Below are 19,927 nucleotides of genomic sequence, written 5' to 3'. Positions count from 1 at the left end.
TCAGTACAACACAGAAAATAACATTCATTTCAGTCCAATGTTTACCATTCCAATTCATTAGACTAAAGAAAATAACATGAATTAAATCCATTCAAAATACATAACTTAAATCCATTCCAATTCACTCTTTTCCATTCTAAGTTAATTTAACAAAGAAAATTACATAACTGGAATCCATTCTAATTCTATTTCTTAGCTCACTCATATGACATTAGTCCTCATCCAGGTCTACTGTTTCGATTGTGGCTACGTCTAGATTGATGAGTGATTTGAAATGTTGCACTCTGAAACTGTATGCAACCTCCCAGCCTACTGCACAAGGGTCATGGTACCTCCGCCAGTTAGTTGCTATGGCTGGAATAGGATGACCATGCTCCAAAATGAGCTACAAAAAAAATAAAAATAAATTAGAATATACAAAAATATTGTCGTTATTAAGAAATTTGTCGTTATAATATACAAGAATTTACAAAAAAATTAGAATGTACAAAAATATTAGAAACCAATACTTGAACAAAATGGTTGTTGTTGACAAAGCCAATACATATCTCCTTGCGAGAGGCAACATACGTCGGTATTGACGTAAGAGGGAGGAATGTCAAACATTGTTGCATAGACAAGTAGACCAAAATGACTTGGTAGAAAGACGATATAAGATGACCCATGTCAGGCATCGTCATCCACCGGTCCAACCCAGGGTTTGGTTCAAAATATGCCAAGATGTTGGTCAAGTCATCGATTCTCTGTTGTGATCCAAATAAGTTCTTGTAGTGGTCACTATGCGCATGCAACTGTTTAAGTAAATCTTTTCTCACTTGTAACCATCCTTCTTCTCCAAAACCCATCAAACCAGCAATAGCTCGAAACCCACAATTGCCATCCGCTGCAACATCCTTAACGTATTTAATATATCGTCTCAATTCAGAAGGGAATGCCTCTAAAAAGCAATTTGGATTCAATGATCGAAGCCGATGAACCTATCTTAGGCCAATGCCAATGTTTGACAATAAAGTAGGCAACATGACACAATTATACCTCACTAGTAAACCATGTACCTTTTCTTTCTTCTTTGTTTTCACCTTTTTTGTTGTTACACTCGCCTTGGCAATGACTCCGGGTGGATAACTATCTTGTGCTGAAGCAACTATTTCAAACGCAGATGGCTCACGACGAGTGGAGGTCTCAATCTTCAATTTTGGCCGACCCCGTGGATTAGACTTCACTTTCGGCTCAATCAAAAATGTACAATCAGGTTTGGCTAACTCCCTCAATTTTTGTAACAAAAACCTCTTCATATCTGGATCCACTTCCTCAAATCGTTTGGCAAATAATTCTAACTCAGGTGTACAAGTCCACTCTTCACTTACAGTGTGTGGGGTACTCAACATATCAAGCTTAGTCCAATATGAACAAACCGAAGAGAGGGGAATTGGCCGATTTTCCCTCATGTAATTTGCTATCTCATGTGCACATAGCAAACCATAAGTACGTCGAACAACACATCCACATGCCGTAATATCAATACCAACAGAAGATGCTCATTTAGACTCAGCCAATATGATCTCTAATGCAGTAATTGAGGCATTACCATGAAGCTCCTTAAGCTGCGCAGGTTTGACATCATGTTGCACAATTAACTTGCTTTTCTCAAATGATGATTTTATTTCACTATGTTGCAACTCAAGTAAATTGTGTATCCTTGTCCAATTCGACTCAAAATTTCCTTAACTTGATCCAAGATATCTTTTAAGTTTTGCATGTGAACTCTCAACCCTATATATGAAAATAAACTATTATAAAAATAATGTTATAAAAAAACCAAACAACTAGTAAATTTAAATGTTCGTATTTACCTATTTGTTGTAGAATTTCCAAAGTGCATAAATGTGTCAGTCCAAGCAGCCACAAATTTCGACTTATATGTATCCAACCAAGATGAGGTAACATAATGAAGTGCATCTTGATAAGTACTGAACTCACTATATAACAAAGACAGTCGTTGCATGTATACTTCTTCAGACGATGACATAACCAACATATTCCAACTCATTATAAACATTTCCCATTTATCCTTGGTCTCAAACATCTTTTTGCAATTGGCAAGCACATTTTTTCCAATATGCCATCTACACAACAAATTTGTAGTTACAGGAAACACCGTACATATGGCATTCATAAGGGCCAATTCTCTATCTGTGACAATAACAGAAGGAAGAGTGAGTATTTTCATCCGTGACACTATGCAAAAGACCAAGTGCCCATGTATAGTTATCCTCCTTCTCATACTGAAGGTATGCAAATGCAACTGAAAAGGTCATGTCTGTCGATGTCACACCTACATTCTCCAGAAGGGGCAACCGATATCGATTGGTCTTATAAGTACAATCCATCAACAATACTTTTGGAAATGCACGTAACAAATTCAAACTAGTAGGATGTGCAAAGAACAAATCAGTCACTGTCTCAGTATCTGCACGGCTCCTATGCCACTCAATGTACTTGTTCATCGCTAACTGACCTAATAGTTGGTGCATTTGAGATCTCTCAGCTTTCTCAGCAACTTTATACCTATGGCGTGCATTGTAAATTGTCTTCATTATGGAAGCATTTGCATCATCACGTTGTTTCAATGTAACCAATATCTCACTCGGTCATACCATACTCTTCGACATGTCTACCAACAAAGAGGTTTCCTCATGTGACAACCTTCCAGCATAAGAATGACCCTCAAGATATTCTGCAGCAGAATGATTATGCACAACACAAACAACTATCAAGATCCAGTCATCATTTGTGGCTAATTTTTTGCCCTTTAATAAAAAAGGACATTCACATTTTTTTGTACCAGTCAGTCTTGCTTTTTTTTTCTTAGGCCTGCTGTTTTTTCGAGTGTCCCTATAAGATCCACTCCTCTCACAAGCTAATCTAAGTCTTGGCTTCCTACCTCGAATACCACCCCCATCTGATTTCTGCACGATAATAACGAATCCATTTTTTCTTCCAACTTGACGTGCCCATCGAATTAACTCATCTCGACTCTTGAAAATCTGAAATAAATAAATAAATAAATTAAACTAACCGATTATTGCACATAAGAAAGGTGCATTACTTGTAAAACAATCAAAGACTCACCTCATGAGCAACAAATTCATTACTATAATCCATTACAAGTTCTGAATCAACCTTACTGCCTCTAGTCAAAGCATCACCCTGAAAACACGTGTGAAGGTAATTTCAAAATTGAGAAAATGATGTTCATTTTAACAGTCCCGAAACTAATGGTTTTATTCAGTTCAACAGTGACGAAAATGAAGATGATATTCGGTTGAACAGTACTGACTATATGCACAATGTTCGGAACCTATGTATTGAACGAAAGGATTATGTTCAGTACTGTATTACCGAACATAATTCTAACAGTCATCAAACCAGTACCGAACAGTTCGAACGAAACAAGAACGAATGAACGAAAACAACTGAAAACGACCGAAAATGACCGAGAATGTTAATACAAGATAGATAAACTTACTAATGGAACGTCGGTCTCACTAGAATTGTTGTCCTCCTCCTCCATTGTTGTACACAGTGACATAAGTGAAGCCAAACTTTCAAGTCCAATAGTGTTGATGATGGTGATGAAGATAACACATTCAGGATTTAAGATGATTATGAAAAATAATAGATTTAGGGTTTATGTTAGTTGGTTATGAAAAGTAATAGGTTTAGGGTTTACAAACATGGAATACGTATAGTTTGAGTTGGAGGTGGGGGTGGAGGTGGAGGTGGGTGTCCAATATTATAGAGTATTAATTCTTATTGATAGGTGGGTGTTCCATTTAATAATGTCTTTTAATGTAATTTTACTTTAGGGTATAATTGTAATAAAAAAATTATAAAATGGGGGGCCTAAAGAATTTTGACAGGTGCTAATAGCAGCACTCTTTATTATTCCTTATGGCAAGTGCATGTATGTTGGGGAACAAGTATAGTTGGATCATGGGAGGTAGCATTTTATGAGATCCAATCAAACAAAGTCATCAGCTGATGGAGCACGAACCCAACAACACAATAGTTAAAATTGTCTCTTTTTTTTTTTAATTTTCTCCAATTATAGTCGTTCCATACAAATATTTGTATATGCTGTGTTGATTATTTTTAGGGTTTAGAAATTGTGTGGTCAATTTAAATTGATGCTCTCGACATATGTGGATATATATATGCCAATGACTTCTCTCTTGTGTGTGTGTATTACTAGCATGGAGTTATGCACAATGGATGTTTGCTAAGTTATCTCAATGTGTGACTTGACTGGGAAAGGTTACCATGTGCATTCCAAAAAAAATTTGCATATGTTAAGCATTTTATATAAATAGAATAACTTTTTTTCATTATAAAAAATTTAACTTCTTGTTCTTCACAAAAAGTATTCACTGTGTTTGGTTTGAGTTTTCTGGATTAAGTTTTTTAAAAATTGAGTTTTTTGAATTTTTAAAAGATTTTTTTTACAATTTTTTTACTTTTTAGGTGTATTTATGTTAAGTGTGTCTAAAAAGTAAAAAATTTGCATAAAATATTTAAAAAATTCAGTAAAAACAAAAAAACACGGAAAATAAGAGTGTAGAATTTTCTGAAAACTGTTTTTAAAAAATGGAAACCAAGCAAAGTGATTACTTTTCTTGTGGTTATTTGGAATGTCCTAAATAAGTGTACTTTTTCAGTTTTTGGACTAATAATTAAAGGGAAAAAAATAGTTGTTTGGGATAATTTTTTGACTTAGGGGTGTAAAAACAATCGATAAAAACGAACTGACCACTCAAGATCAATTGAAATTTAAGTTTTTGTTGCATTTTTTATACTGGTATTCTATTTCGATTTCGAAAATTTTTACATTAATATAAACTGAAAGATTAGGGGTGTAAGAAAAATCAATGAAACCAAACCGATTGCTCAAAATTGATCAAAATTTTAGTTTTATGTCTGTTTTTCATATTGTGTGGTCTGTTTTGATTTTGAAAATTTTTACACTAATATAAACAGAATCAACTGAAATATTATATTTAAAAACTTTTATGTTTTAAGTGATTAATAATTCAATTTTTGTAATAAAAATTAAGGAGGGAAACATTTTCACTATTTTTCTTCATTTATTCCCAATGTGGAATTTTACAAGTTTTTATAAATTATTTTAAAATTTCATGTGAATCCTTCTTCTACACCAAATTGACAAAACCAACAAAATTGAATTGTAATATGCGGTTTATTTGGATTATTTAACCACCAAAACTGAAAGACTCAGTTTGGTGCTAAACTTTCTCATAATCCTGACCGAACCAAACCACTTATACGCTTATAAAAGATGAAGAGTTGAGAAAAAATATTGGGCAAATTACACAAGTAGTCTTTGACACTTATATCATTTTGATCCTTATAATTTCAATTGGCTCAATTTTGACCTTGAATTTATGATATTGTCTTAATTTGATCCAATTGATTATAAGTGTTAGTTTTTTTTTATAGAAAATGTGCACATAAGAATATGTGTCATGCTTTTAAGAGTAAAATTATAAATTTAACTAACTCTGTAAATTAACCTCAACCAACTTAGTAATCATTTTTTGACAAAAATCATAATCAGTATTATCAAATGGACCAAATTGACACAATATAAAAAGTCAAGGGTCAAAATCAAGCAAATTAAAAGTGTAGGGACTAAAATGACACGATGGACAAAATTCAAGAACTATCAGTACAGTTTACTTTAAAATATTTCAATCATATATGACAATTATGATAAAATGATAAAATAAATTTGACGATAAATAACATCACATGTTCAAAAAATTCTATCCAAGTTAGATAGGGACGTATGTCAATATGTTTTCAGTGCAAATGCTCTTGCCAACAAACGCAGTCATGATCCGACCCCATTTAGATTTTCTTTCTTTCTTCTGTTCAGAATTTTTGAAATTGTAAATAAAAACTTGTTTGTTTACAAAAAAAATTGGTTTCACTTTTTAATTTTTCCCCTCCATTTCTTCCTCTTTCTGCCACCCTTTCCAATCACCACCCACTACTCATTATTACCACCGCTTACCATTGTTAATGGCCTCTTATGCCAACCACTTTCAGCCACCAATCGCCTCCCACTTGTGATAACCACATTCGGTCACCACTTCTTGTTAGAGACAAGCTTTAACTAGCACTTTAGATGACAGAGTGGCTAATATTTCGAACCGTCAATCACTTTCGACCATGACCTCTCACTGTTGGCAATCACTTTTGGCCACCACTAACCACCTCCCACCAGTGGCAATTACTTTTGGCCACTACATTCGAAGGCGAACAACCACATTTGGTCATTATCTTCAACCGTCTACAACTATCTCCTGCAGACCAATTCTTTCATTTGTTTTCAAAATAAGTTTTTAAAACACGTATATCAAATTTGCTTTTTGTTTTCATTTTTACCTAAAATAAACATAAACATATTTAATATTTTCTGTAAACTAAAAATAATAAAATGTAAACGTTACCAAACCACATATAAATCATTCCACCTTAATCTAAAAACACAATTTGAAATATCAGTTTCAAAAAAAAAAAAATTTGACAAAGTGTATAGAATAATTTTACAGGTCCACGAATTTTTTTCCTCACTTCTAGCACAGTTGAGTATAAACTTGGCTTTTAAGAGCAACTCCAATGGTTTTTCTATTTGCCTTGCCAAAGCCAAAAAATGACTTAGCTTGACAAAAGCACTACTCTAATGGTGTGCCATTTGCAATGCCAAAAAATAGCAAAGCCAAATCAGTTTTACTACCAAAATTAGCTGTTTTTTTTAACCTCCAATTGTTAGTTTCACAACTTCTACAAATCAAAACTCTACCATAAATTTTAAAACTATAGTAAAATCTATGAAATTACAAAAACTCAATAAAGATCCATCCAGAGATTCAGCTTTCCAAATTTAATTTGGAACACTCAAATTTTTTGAATACTGGAAAGTTTATAGATTGTACAAAATTTTAGAATAATTTAGAACCCAAATTTGAACACAATTTTAGAACAATTTACAACCCAAATTTGAATTTGGCATGTGGTTGTTCCAAAATGGCAAGTCCCTATTAGAGTAGAATAACCAAAAAAATAAGTTTTGTGCACTGTAGTAAGCCAAAAAATAATTTTGACAAAGCCATTTTAACTTGAGCCGTGGAGGATCTAACTTGCAATTTCAGAAACGGTTGTAGGTTTGCTAAATAATTTCTAGGAAGTTTTGGGGGTGGGAGGATGGTGGTTTTGTGCCTTCTCCCTTCAGTGTTGGAGCTGAATTTGAGGGCTTTTGTATTGCCATGTCAACAAAAGGGGATGAGCTCTTTGCTTTTGATTTTGAGGGTGCCAATGGTTTACTCAAGTTTCATTGGGTAATAAGTGAGCTTTCTATTATGTTCAATCCTTTGCTTGAGCATTACGTGGGCTTTGTCACCCAGCTCGGTGATGGCCGTATGTGTTTCCTGTATGGCGGCGAGGAGGAGAAGCTCTTCCCAGGCGGGAGGTTTATTATTCGTGTAGCGGTGGTCTTTCGGGTTTTCAAAACATTTGGTGTTGGTGGCAAGCCGTTCCTCTCCGAACAAATTGAGCATCTGCAAGCATATGATTCAGAAAATTGAAATTGTGCTTATCGAGTAATCGAGTCTGTCATCATGTAAGCAAATATTTTTTCCATTGCTTCTTTTTAACACCCACCCACCCCTATATTATATGCATGACTGCCTTCCCTTTCACCTTTTTATGTTGGTTTTCCCCTTTTTATGTTGGCTTTGTATTTTCATTGTGATGATGATCCTAATGTATAGATTATTGTATGGCATTTAATTTCCTGTACGCCCCTTTCCCCCTCAATGTTAGTATTATTATGATTGGACAATTTCATTCCATATATTTGTGTGCTTAGGCGGCAAGGTGGAAATTATGTGCTACATTACATCCCTCTAGCAATTAGAGCATTATTTGGATTAGTCTGTGCCGAAGTTGGAGACCTTTTCACTCTGTTGGTTGTTACTTGTTTGATGTTACTCTTATTCTATTTTAAGTTAATGTTATAAAAGTGTTTTACTTTCTCAAAAGAACTTCCAGTATTAACTGGTGTGTGATTTGAAACTTTATTACTACTATGTGTCTTGCCAAGTGGTACCCACTTTAGTCTAGCTGTGAGATCGTTATATGAAGTTAGAAGGCATGTGAAAGTTGAGGTCCTTGGGTATAATGGAAAGGAATAGAACTGTATAATATACAAGCAATTATCACTGCAACAAATTACCCTTTTGGCGACTAAACTTTTAGTCGCCAAAAGTCATATTTTAGTTGCCAAAACGTTTTGCCAACTAAACGTTTTGGGCGCCAACTTTGTCGCTAGATTATTGTCGGGGAAGGTATTGGCGACTAAAAATTATTTAGTTGCTAAAGGCCTCAATTGGTGACTAATTTTTTAGTCGTCAAAAGTTTTCAATTGGCGACTAAGAATTATTTAGTCACTGAAAATATTCAATTGGCGACTAATTTTTTAGTCGCCAAAAGTTCATAATAAATTTAACATTATATTTTTAGTGACTAAAAATTTTTGTCGCCAAAAACTTAATCATTTAGGGCGACCAAACTTTTAGTCGCTAATTTTCTTTTTTTATTCATCTTATTTCTTTTAGCTACTAAATGGTTTAGTAGCCTAAAGTCTAGTTTTTGTTTAGCTACTAAAGTTTTAGTCGCCAATTAATTTTCTTTATTTTGTTTTTTTTTTTTTTTTGCCACTAAATCATTAGTCGCCTAAAGTCTTTTGTTTATGGCTACTACATATTTAGTCTCCAAAAGATTTGTTTCCATTTAATTCTTTTTTTAGCTACTAACTATGTAGTCACTAAAAATATTTATTCCATTTTTGGCTACCAATTGTTTAGTAGCCAAAAACATAATTTTTTGTTTTTTGTTTTTTTAAAAAATAATTAATTTATCCACAACCTATATGTATTCCATGCAACCTGTAACATGTACACAAACAAAACAATACATATATATATTATCACCCATTCCACAATTTGCATCTATTTCACTTACAACCATCCAAACAAAATTATAACTTTTAATGTCAACATTGCAAACAAAGTATATTCCAACTTAAAATAATAATTTCATACAAACCTATTTAAACATATGAGCTACCAGTAACATCCATACACCAGCTATATATAAAATCAAAAGACTTCAAAAATCCACTAGAATAAATCAAAAGGCGTTCTACATGAAGGGATACACCAAAGGCGTTCTGTTGGTGTTGAGCAGAACCCAATAAGACGTAATAGATTCCTGTGAACAGCTACACTTATCATCTCAACTTCACGCTGGAATGCTGCGTCTCCACCAGAACTCTCATAGTCATTTAATCGTTTCACAGCCACTTTAGTATTATTTGAAAGCACTCCTTTATAAACCTTTCCAAAACCCCCCTTTCCAAGGACATTTTTCTTGTTAAAGTTGTCTGTAGCTAGCTGTAATTCTCGCGAAGCGAATCTTCTCAATTGGCCAAATGCAATTCTTTTGTCAACTTCACCTGAGCATACAAATAAACAGAATCCATCAGTAAATTACCAGAAAACCCAAGTCACAACAAAATCAATACCTCAATTATATATCTACCAAAGATTTAGAATTAATGAGAAAGTTAGAGGTTAATACACATTGACAAGATAATATATCAAACACTGAAGAACTAACAAAAATATAATGCACCAAGAAAATGAAATTATGAACTATAAATTGTGCTAATAAAATCTCAAAATTCAACTGATAACATCTCTTTGGCATTGTTTCATTAAATCCAATTTTTATATACTAATAAGTATTCTTTTCTCAAAAGAATCCAATCTGCTTGTAGATATCAAAGATGCTTCACAAATTGATTTGGGAAAAATATTAAATAAACCTAACAAATAGTTGTCACAAGTCCTTTTCTAACTAAGTTTAAAGCGTATTCGGCTCTAACTCTCAATCTACGGGTCCGAATTACGTTCTATCAGTTGTCACAAGTCCTATTTCTCAAGAGGAAGCTGTCCATGAGAGTCACACGGTGGTTCGAGGGTTGTTTTGAATTTTCGCCCCCGGAATGCCTTTTTTCGACTAAGTTTAAGGCATTTTCGGCTCAAACTCCAAGCATACGGGTCCTAATTACATTCCAGCTATTGTCACAGGTTGTAATTTTCATGGAGAAGCTGTCCGTAAGAGCCACACGGTGGTTCGGGGGCTATTTTGAATTTTCACCACTGGAATGCTCTTTTTCGACTAAGTTTAAGGCGTATTCAATTCTAACTCTCAACCTACGGGTCCAAATTACATTCTGTCAGTTGTCACAAGTCCTATTTGTCAAAGGGAAGCTGTCCGTGAGAGCCACACGGTGGTTCGGGGGCTGTTTTGAATTTTCCCCCCTGGAACGCCTTTTTTGGACTAAGCTTAAGGCGTTTTCAACTCAAACTCCAAGCCTACGAGTCCTAATTACATTCCGGTTGTTGTCACAGGTTGTAATTGTCATAGGGAAGCTGTTCGTAAGAGCCACACGATGATTCAGGGGCTATTTTGAATTTTCGCCCCTGGAACGCCCTTTTCGGACTAAGTTTAAGGCATATTCGGCTCTAACTCTCAACCTACGGGTCCGAATTACATTCTGTTAGTTGTCACAAGTCCTATTTGTCAAGGGGAAGCCGTTCGTGAGAGCCACATGGTGGTTTAGGGGCAATTTTGAATTTTCGCCCCCGGAACGCCCTTTTTCGACTAAGTTTAAGGCGTATTCGGCTCTAACTCCCAACCTATAGTTCCAAATTACATTCCATCAATTGTCACAAGTCCTATTTGTCAAGGGAAAGCTTTCTGTGAGAGCCATATGGTGGTTCAGGGGTTGTTTTGAATTTTCACCCCCAGAACGCCCTTTTTCGACTAAGTTTAAGGCGTATTCGGCTCTAACTCTCAGCCTACAGGTCCGAATTACATTCCGTCAGTTGTCACAAGTCCTATTTATCAAGGGGAATCTGTCCGTTAGAGCCATACAGTGGTTTGGGGGTTGTTTTGAATTTTTGCCCCCGGAATGCCCGTTTTCGACTAAGTTTAAGGCGTATTTGGCTCTAACTCCCAACCTACGAGTCCGAATTACATTTCATCAATTGTCACAAGTCCTATTTGTCAAGGAGAAGCTGTCCGTGAGAGCCACACAGTGGTTCGAGGGCTGTTTTGAATTTTCGCCCCCGGAACCCTTTTTTTTACTAAGTTTTGAATTGTTAAGAATGTAATATTAAGTTTGGTTGTGGAGGTGATGGACTACGAATCTAGGGGCAGCATCACTTAAGTTAATAGTTATTTTCCATCACCAAGCCCATAAAGATTACAAAGAGAAAATAAATATTATTAATCATACTTTTTGCACACAAACAATTACCACAAAAGCCATTCAAAAGCATTAACCAAAGCACATTACCCCTGTTTGCCAAATTGCATGTCATGCCTCAAACATAATTGTAGGTCACTTTTGTCTAGGGATTGAGTTCTTCTTTAGATGGTTTTGGCAGAGTATCCACAGCAATAGTACATTTGTAGATATATGAAAATAGATCAAAAGACGTGAGAAAACTTTAAATCAACTGATAAGTAATATTTATGGGCAACAAAGATGCATGCAACTGTGCCCACCTCAACCTTAACAAGCTTCTCATTCTTCTTTTTAATAGGCTTTTCATCATCTGTTGCAGCCCTTTTCCCAAGTAATGCATATAAGTTTGCATCTATGAGTTGCTATTCCAAAAGACAACAAAGAAGTGTAACTAAAAAGATTATTGAAATACCTCAATAAGCCTCTGATATTATACCATTTGTTAAAAACTAAGAAAAGCATTTCATATCAAATATATGTACTACCATGCATAAATGAAATACCTCAATAAGCCTCTCTTAGCTTCTCATACTGTTTTTGATATCCTTCCTCCTGTTTAATAAAAGCAGCCATAAGTTGAAGAGGTGGTAGCCGAATTCATTATAGGTTCTATTTGCTAAGTTTCTGACTGCAGCTTCCTTGCAGAGTCGCAGAAAAGGATAAGGTATATTGAGCTAAAAAGTAATCAAGTAATCTTATGCATGCTACAAATGTATGAGAGAGTTTGAGTGTGTGGTAGTGTATTTTTTAAACCCTAGTTTATTTTCTTTCCCGACCAACTTTTTTAGTCGCCAATAATAAATAAAGGAATTAATTTTCCCTCAAAAATCTGAAGTCCAATTGTTAAAATTTTTAATTATAATTGCCGACTAAAATTTAGTCGCTAAAAGTAAATTAATCCTGACTAAATTATTTTTAGTAGCTAAAGATTGTACATTTAGGGACCAAATTATTTTTAGTCACCTATTGGGTAAGTTTTTAGCTACTAATTGTATTTTAGTCACCTATTGGGCTATTTTTAGCGACTAACTATTTTTTAGTCCCTGATTGGGTCATTTTTTAGCTACTAATTGTGTTTTTAGTCGCCAATAAGTAATATACGGCTACTAAAAAATTTTAGTAGCTAAATTATGCAACATTGCCGACCAATTCAAATTTTAGTCACCAAAGTGCTAAATTTTGGCGACTAAATTAATTTTAGTCACCAAATTTGGTCGCCAAAAGTGTAATTTCTTGTAGTGTATACATACGCTTGCCATAAGTTCTTTTGGCCACTGTTTGTTCGTATGACATATATTTCATGCAAGAATAGGTTCTAGTGTCTTAGAAGATGTTTGTGTAGTTATGGTGAGCGGATTTTGGGCAGGCAGGTACACCGGTTCTAGGGAAAGAGAGTTTATAAAGGTTGGTTGCCCGCAGTTAGGGGTTTTACATAATTGGGAGTCTTCAAATTACATCATGTGCCTCTTGTCGCTCGAATAGCATTCCCCATCCCCTTCGCCTATGAAGCACATATATTTCTAAAAGAGTGTTCTATCCGTATCGTATCTATATCAAATACTGATATTTTTTTGAATATTTGCGGATATGTATTCGAATTTCCTAAATGTATTCGATACTTGATGTCAAATTTTGAGAAGCTTCGAATATCATTTAGACACTCTAGGTCACGTATCCAAACTATTATGAAATTAAAATTTTAATAATTTTTGCATATTATTAAAGTGTAATTGTTAGAATAATTTCAAGAGTAACTTTTCAATATTTTCTTAAATCTGGCTTTCTTTCTCTCTCCGGCGAGCTTTGCTGGCTATGATGAATGACAATGAGGGCTTGCCGTTGGTAGGGTACACCAAACTTATGACCGTTGGTAGTGGAGAGAGAGCTAGAGAGAGAGAGAGAGAGAGAGAGAGAATAGGTCTAAATATTATGGGTAAAAATGTCTAAAATTTAAAAACTAGGGACTTTAACTAGAAACTAAATTTTTTATGGATTTAAACCCTTACAAAAATATTTAAAGGGGTGTATTGCTAGTTTTCCTATAAGCATTGTCATTTACTATATCTTATGCAAATTGAATAAAAATCTTAATGATTAATATTTAAAACTAGCGCTATTTGGTTAGATCACTCTTTCCATTAAATATCAAGGAGTGTGGCATTTTGATAGTTAAAAGGTCAAATTGTATGTTTTTATAGTTTAGGAGGTTTTCATGTAATTAACTCATTGCTAAATAGTACATTGGCTATAAAATAACCAAAATATTGGCACGTGTCTTTCAATCTCCCGATTTACTCACAACTAAAGGATGGAGGGGGGCGTATGTGATACATTTTGATAGTGTCAATTTGTATGTTTTTTAGTTTAAGGACCTAAAATGATATTTGACAATAGTTTAGGGGTCAATTTGTTCGTTTTTTTAATATAAGGGTCAAAGGGGTACCTAACAATAGTTTAGAAGGTGTTTGTGTAAATACTCTTTAACTTGACTAAACGTCTTATTTCTAAAAAATTCAAAGTCTTATATCTAACTTAATGTATTTTTTGTTGTAAATATTTGATGCATTTTTGTATTGTTTAACATTTAGTTAGGAAAATTTTAATTTTATATTTTACATATATGACTTTTTAATAGCAAAAATTTTACTTGGATATTAAATTTTTCAAGACAAATTATTTTTAAATCTCAAAAGTTTAATTGTTTAAAAATTACAATAATAATTACACTCTTTTTTAATAATTTAAAAGACGAGAAGTAGAGCATAAATATTATTATTTAAAAAAATTCTAATATCGACCCTCCATTTTTAGCCCTATCTACGATCATTCTCTACAGCAAATCACCTACAAAGTCGGCACCGCAATCTCTGGGCTGATGAAAGCAAAGGATAGATAGGGTTTTTGAGAATACGCAAGTAGGCGGTGAGAAATTTTGAGGAGGATCAGATCAAGATGGCAACAAAGAAGGATTTGTATATGTATGTGCAGTCACCTAAAGTACTATGCCGTCTCAATGTTACCAAGTTATGCAAAGGTGGCGCCGATCTTGAACTTGTGTGTGATTTTCGCAATTGCACTAGCACCAATGGTGGATCCCTGATGGGAATGGGATGTATGGTTGTGGATTCCAAATTGTATATGGTTGGGGGTACGACTGTTGTAATTGATTAAAATGATGGTTCTTGTAATTGATGAAAATCATGGTCACAATTGAGGGAAAAATTTATGTTCTTTCCAGACATTCATACTACTCATACCTATTTGAACTTGAGATTGAGGCACCCTATTTTGAGGTTTTTGATTCCAATCCCGTTGACGGAGGAGATAGAAAGTGGGAAATCCTCTCCAACCCTCTTAGCTTCAGTAAATCTGGTGGTGATACTATCCTCGACTACTTTGCTTGGGGACACAGGCTCAAAATTTATACCAAGGCTGGTTTCTGCATGTTTCACACTAGTAAAAATAAATGGGAGGATGGGACAGAGTTTTCAAGCCAGTTTTGTGTTCTGGATGATCTTAGTTTTGTGCCTTGTCCCTTCGGTGTTGGAGCTGAATTTGAGGGCATTTGCGTTGCCATGTCAGCAAATGGGGATTAGCACATTGATTATGATTTTGAGGACGCCAATGGTTTCCTCAAGTCTCATTGGGTACTAAGTGAGCTTTCTATTATGTTCAATCCTCGGCTCAAGTTTTACGTGTGCTTTGCCACCTATCTCGGTAATGGCCATATGTGTTTCTTGTATGGCGGCGAGGAGGAGAAGCTCTTCCCAGGTGGGAGGTTTATTATTTGTGTAGCGGTCTTTCGAGTTTCAAAGCTGTTGGTGTTGGTGGCAAGCCGTTCCTTTCCGTACAAATTAAGCATCTGTGTTTGTGTTGTTCTTGTCCCTAGTGTTTTCGCCCCCCCTTTTCAAGGATAGATATGATATATTTCATGCAAGAATAGGCTCTAGTGTCTTAAAAGATGTCTGTGTGGTTGTGGTGAGGGGATTTTAGTTACGCAGGTACACCGGTACAAGGGAAAGAGAGTTTATAGAGGTTGGTTGCCCGCAATTAGGGGTTTTACATAATTGGGAGTCTTCAAATTACATCATGTGCCTCTTGTTGCTCGAATAGAATTCTCCATCTTCTTAGGAGGAAGAAAGGATATTTACTCGGATATGATATGACAATTGAAGGTGATTATTTCTCAAATTAGGACTAGGATGGGGAGTTCTAGGGTTGTATTACTAAGGCACTTGGATAATGGTTGTGGCCCTCCTCCTATGAAGCACGTATATTTCTAAAAGGAGTCCTATTTGTATGGTACCCATATCGGATACCGATACTTTTTGGATATTCGCGGATACGTATTTGAAGCTTCCTTAATGTATTCGATACTTGATGTTAAATTTTGAGAAGCTTTGGATACCATTCAGACACTCTAGGTCATGTATCCAAACTATTATGAAATTGAAATTTTAATAATTTTTGCATATTATTAGACTATAATTGTTTGAATAATTTCAATAATAATTTTTCAATATTTTCTTATTTCTTACTGAAGAAGAAAAAAGTAAAATTAAAGTAGTATAAATATACAAAGTAAATCCTTCACTTCAGTTAACAAATACCGTGCATTTTAATCATTCGATCATACAATGTCTTGACTAAGTCAATAGATTATGAAAAACTATCAAACCCCAAAATCGTATGCGCTAAATATAACTAATATTACTCATGTTAGTGAAATTAAAAATTCCTTTCTAAATATCACATTGCCCTGGCCAAGGTCTTCCTTGAGTAATTCTAAAACTTGAGACCATCATAGGTGTCTTATATCTGTCTTATTAAGTAATGAACATTTGTTTTGGTAGGTAGTTAAAACTCCATATAGATATTCATCAGTCATCACATTAAGTGAATTTGTTCTCTAACAAGCACTCACATCATATGTTTGCATTACATCGCATATCTGCCTTATTTTCCACACTAGTGACTTGAGACTAGCTACTTTTCCAAGTGTGCTAGCGTAACACATGCTAGTCTTATCGAGTTGCTAACGCCCAATTAATAATCCTATGACTAGGAACAGTTAAGAATAAAGCATTGAGAAGTGAAGTATTATATTCTAAATCTTAAGAACACGTCTTCTCAATTTTAATTCTATGGGTTATCAGGTATAAACAATAACAAACAAAGTAAATATGACAATAAAACTTGCCTTTTATTATTAATTAAATGATAAGATTTTTTACAAAATTGTATCATCCACATTTTATGGATTGGTTTTTAGGGTACAACACTAATGCTAGGTTTGGTGGGGCATTAGTGTTTGTGGCCAAAAACAATGACCAGTTGGTGAATCATAAAAATAAAGGAAGGAGTGGGTGGGGCACACTGGTTGAATTGGAGTTGAGTCAGAGTATTTGAGGTTAATCAATCTCGTGAAAGGCTCATATGACTCTAATCCATTAGTAAATTAGATGGAACTAAATGAAATGTGCATTGAACCAAATTAAAGAATTTGAGAGCTTAATTAAGACAATTGGTAGTTAGGGGCTTAGTTGACACAATAGGTATAAATGAGAGTGAGGTGCCATTTTGGTAATCTACACTCTAATGTCAAATGTTTAAAATAAAAAAGAATTGAACACTACTCACATCTGGAGTAAAAAGGCCACATGACTTCTATAAGGGTGTGCACGGATGTCGAAGCGAGGTGTGTGTGTGGCATAACATATAAAGGAGGATCTGATGTCATGTTTGAGCAGAATATTTGAATTGCACACACAGATGCTCATAATTAATTTCTTTGAGCAGAATATTTGAATTGTTGTTAAATTATTTTCTGTTGAATTATAAGTTATTCTTTCAAATTCAAATGGAATTTTGTTGAGCAATCAAAGTATGAGAAACATGTGTTTTGTGGGTTATTAATGAGTTGATAGCCACTCAAAAAAAAAGAATGGCTTAATAGTCAGAAGTCCATATACACATCTACAAGGTCTCCTTTGGTGGTGAGGTGTCAGCTCATATAATGATTTTTCAGAGCATATAAAGAGAACAAAGAAGAGTGAAGTAGGTCATGGATTCTATATCACTTTTCTGAAGTTATCGTTGATTATTTTATTTTAGCGATCAATTTCACCTATGAGCTTCCCATTTTCTCTCATTGTCCCTGTTGCAAGTAAGTGGCACTTGCTGGTGAGGGAGAATCTAGACAATTGAAGAAAGTAAAGTTAGAGAGATGAACAGTACAATCGATTTGTCTAGCCATAAAAGATTTGCACCAGTGAGGCAAACTGATATGAGTTTGGTCAAGATTAATGTTGAAACAAGATAGTAGGAAAGGATTTGATCCTGTGGTTTCAAGAACATATGACCCTTGATAACCCTTGATATTGCACAATTATAGAACAAGTTTTAATTGCTAAGAGTATTATTGCAATGTGTCAAGAGGGAGAGGGTTTCTCCATTGGGAATATTATTGCTAAGAACAAGGTATTATTAGGGTAATGGTTATGGAGATTTTTTTATTAAATGAGATACTTCATGGCATTCTGTGATCAATAGTAAGGCCCCATTTGGTGAGTCCTAAATAAGCTAGCTTTTTCTAAAAAAACCCAAAAAGTCAAAAAAAACCAAAAACACCCCTAAAATGAGTTTGGCATCCTCTAAAAAAGCAACCACCAAAATTACTTTTTACTCGACCAAAACGTTTTGCTGTGACATTACCTTCTTTCTACTACATCAAGGGAAAAATCATCTTTTACCCCACCAAAAAGTTTTGATGTGACATTTGATCCCACTTTTTCAAATACCAAAAAAATTCATTATTTTAGCCACAGCCAAACACTTTTTAAAAAAGCAACTAAAAAGACAAAAAGTAGCGTTTTTAGAAGTTCCCAAACACCCACCAAGTATGGGATCCAACACAATTGTAACGCCCTCAAAATAATAACATTAAACCCATCAATATAAACATACATTTATATACAAATGATCCACATTCCCTCAATTAATCAGAGTACTTCATTACAAAAGTATTACACGTTAACAACAAAAGTAAATGCCCTGCGGGCTTACAGCTTTCCAAGTTATCACTTGGTTACAAAAGAGAGTATTAACTCGGTTACACATTAAGCCCTTGGCTTGAATTTACATGTAATACATCAAAAGGAAAATAAGGCAACAAAAGTATGTCCTGCCCCTAGCCTCACAAGCTATGTCCTTAGAGGCTACATGCTACCTGTACCTGAAAATGATGTTCCCATATAGGGTGAGCCACAGCCCAGCAGAGATATACTAAACCAACTATGAACAATGATTAAAAGAATAGCAACTGATAGATGGTCGATACTTACACTTCCATTTACATCTTATTTCAATTCCATGACAACCAAACCTATGTTACAATTCACTTTTCATTTCTTATTCAACTTCGAGTTTGAAAACAGGGTTCAGTACTCTGGCCAAAACATTTTGATGAGATTATAGTTCATCACTAGAACATTTTCAAAATTCACGGTGGATACACATTTTGGTGTTGTATCAATAACACATAAACTACTTCCATACTTCACAAACGATGATGATATACATTTTAGTGCTATATCAAATCAAACAGACTTTTCAGTAGATAAGCATATGAGCTATATCACTACTACAACAGATAAGCATATGAGCTATATCACCATTCCAATAGATAAGCATATCACACATCAACAGATAAGCATATTAGCTGTATCTACACTTCACTAGACAAGCATATGAGCTGTATCTACACTTCACTAGACAAGCATATGAGCTGTATCTACGGAGTTCATCCCCCATCTCCTCCCAATCCTATCCGGTTTAGAGGTACAACCCCCATCTTCCCCTAAACCGCGGAGTACATCCCCCATCTCCTCCTCTACACAATGCAAATAAACACAAAGGTTCTATACACAATATAACGCATGTAAACACAGAATCACATACGCAATCAATCAATACATAAAGTTAATGTACTCTATCAACCGTCATACTCTATGACACATCCGATTGATTAGTTTTAGTTTGCCTAATCATCATGCATTGTCTACAACAATCAACACTACCTTCCACCGGTAGCCCAAGCAATTATTTCTAAGCAGGAAATAAATGCACAAATGGATAATATATCAACATTTTCAATTCAATTCCTCGTTTTCTTCAATTAATTATATGCATTAATTAATTTAAACCAATTAGGGAAAATTACCATAATTCACAAAACAACCCTAAGGTTCCATTTCCATCAATGTACCAACATTAATCTCATTTCTCTATGCCTAACATGCATATAGGTTTATATATTTAAAACCCCGACTTTCGTAAAATTACACAAAGGCCCAAACTTTCTCAAAATTACCCAACAACCCCCAACATATCAAAATGCTAAAATTCAAAGACAAAGCTCATAAGATGGAGTAGGTTATCCCTACCTCGAAGTTTGAGCCAAAAAGG

General features: G+C 34.6%; 2 protein-coding genes across 2 annotated transcripts; both read right to left on the bottom strand.

Annotated features, from left to right (window-relative positions):
• Positions 1–211: 211 nt before the first annotated feature.
• LOC114310790 (uncharacterized) lies at positions 212–1,448 on the bottom strand. The gene is made up of 3 exons (XM_028256884.2): positions 1,056–1,448; positions 510–977; positions 212–385 (listed from the first exon to the last, which is right to left on the bottom strand). The coding sequence occupies exons 1-3, from the start codon at positions 1,446–1,448 to the stop codon at positions 212–214; spliced, it is 1,035 nt and encodes a 344-aa protein (XP_028112685.2).
• Positions 1,449–1,538: 90 nt separating this feature from the next.
• LOC145795953 (uncharacterized) lies at positions 1,539–3,574 on the bottom strand. The gene is made up of 7 exons (XM_082880905.1): positions 3,530–3,574; positions 3,133–3,210; positions 2,846–3,047; positions 2,658–2,737; positions 2,252–2,591; positions 1,854–2,193; positions 1,539–1,668 (listed from the first exon to the last, which is right to left on the bottom strand). The coding sequence occupies exons 1-7, from the start codon at positions 3,572–3,574 to the stop codon at positions 1,539–1,541; spliced, it is 1,215 nt and encodes a 404-aa protein (XP_082737031.1).
• Positions 3,575–19,927: the final 16,353 nt, after the last annotated feature.

The sequence above is a fragment of the Camellia sinensis genome, chromosome 7 (genome assembly GCF_055761805.1).
Source record: "Camellia sinensis isolate YWXY chromosome 7, ASM5576180v1, whole genome shotgun sequence".
In the NCBI taxonomy this organism is placed as follows: Eukaryota; Viridiplantae; Streptophyta; class Magnoliopsida; order Ericales; family Theaceae; genus Camellia; species Camellia sinensis.
This window is presented reverse-complemented; position numbering and strand designations above follow the sequence as displayed.

Bases quoted from the DNA above. Each gene is read 5' to 3' on its own strand.
- LOC114310790 (XM_028256884.2), bottom strand. From the start codon at position 1,448: ATGAGGGAAAATCGGCCAATTCCCCTCTCTTCGGTTTGTTCATATTGG. The intron at 978-1,055 runs GTACATGGTTTA...GGCCTAAGATAG, and splicing joins AAACAAAGAAGAAAGAAAAG to GTTCATCGGCTTCGATCATT. The intron at 386-509 runs GTATTGGTTTCT...TTTTTTTTGTAG, and splicing joins ACAACAACCATTTTGTTCAA to CTCATTTTGGAGCATGGTCA.
- LOC145795953 (XM_082880905.1), bottom strand. From the start codon at position 3,574: ATGGAGGAGGAGGACAACAATTCTAGTGAGACCGACGTTCCATTA. The intron at 3,211-3,529 runs GTAAGTTTATCT...ACGTGTTTTCAG, and splicing joins GTGAGACCGACGTTCCATTA to GGTGATGCTTTGACTAGAGG. The intron at 1,669-1,853 runs GTAAATACGAAC...GTTGCAACATAG, and splicing joins GGAAATTCTACAACAAATAG to TGAAATAAAATCATCATTTG.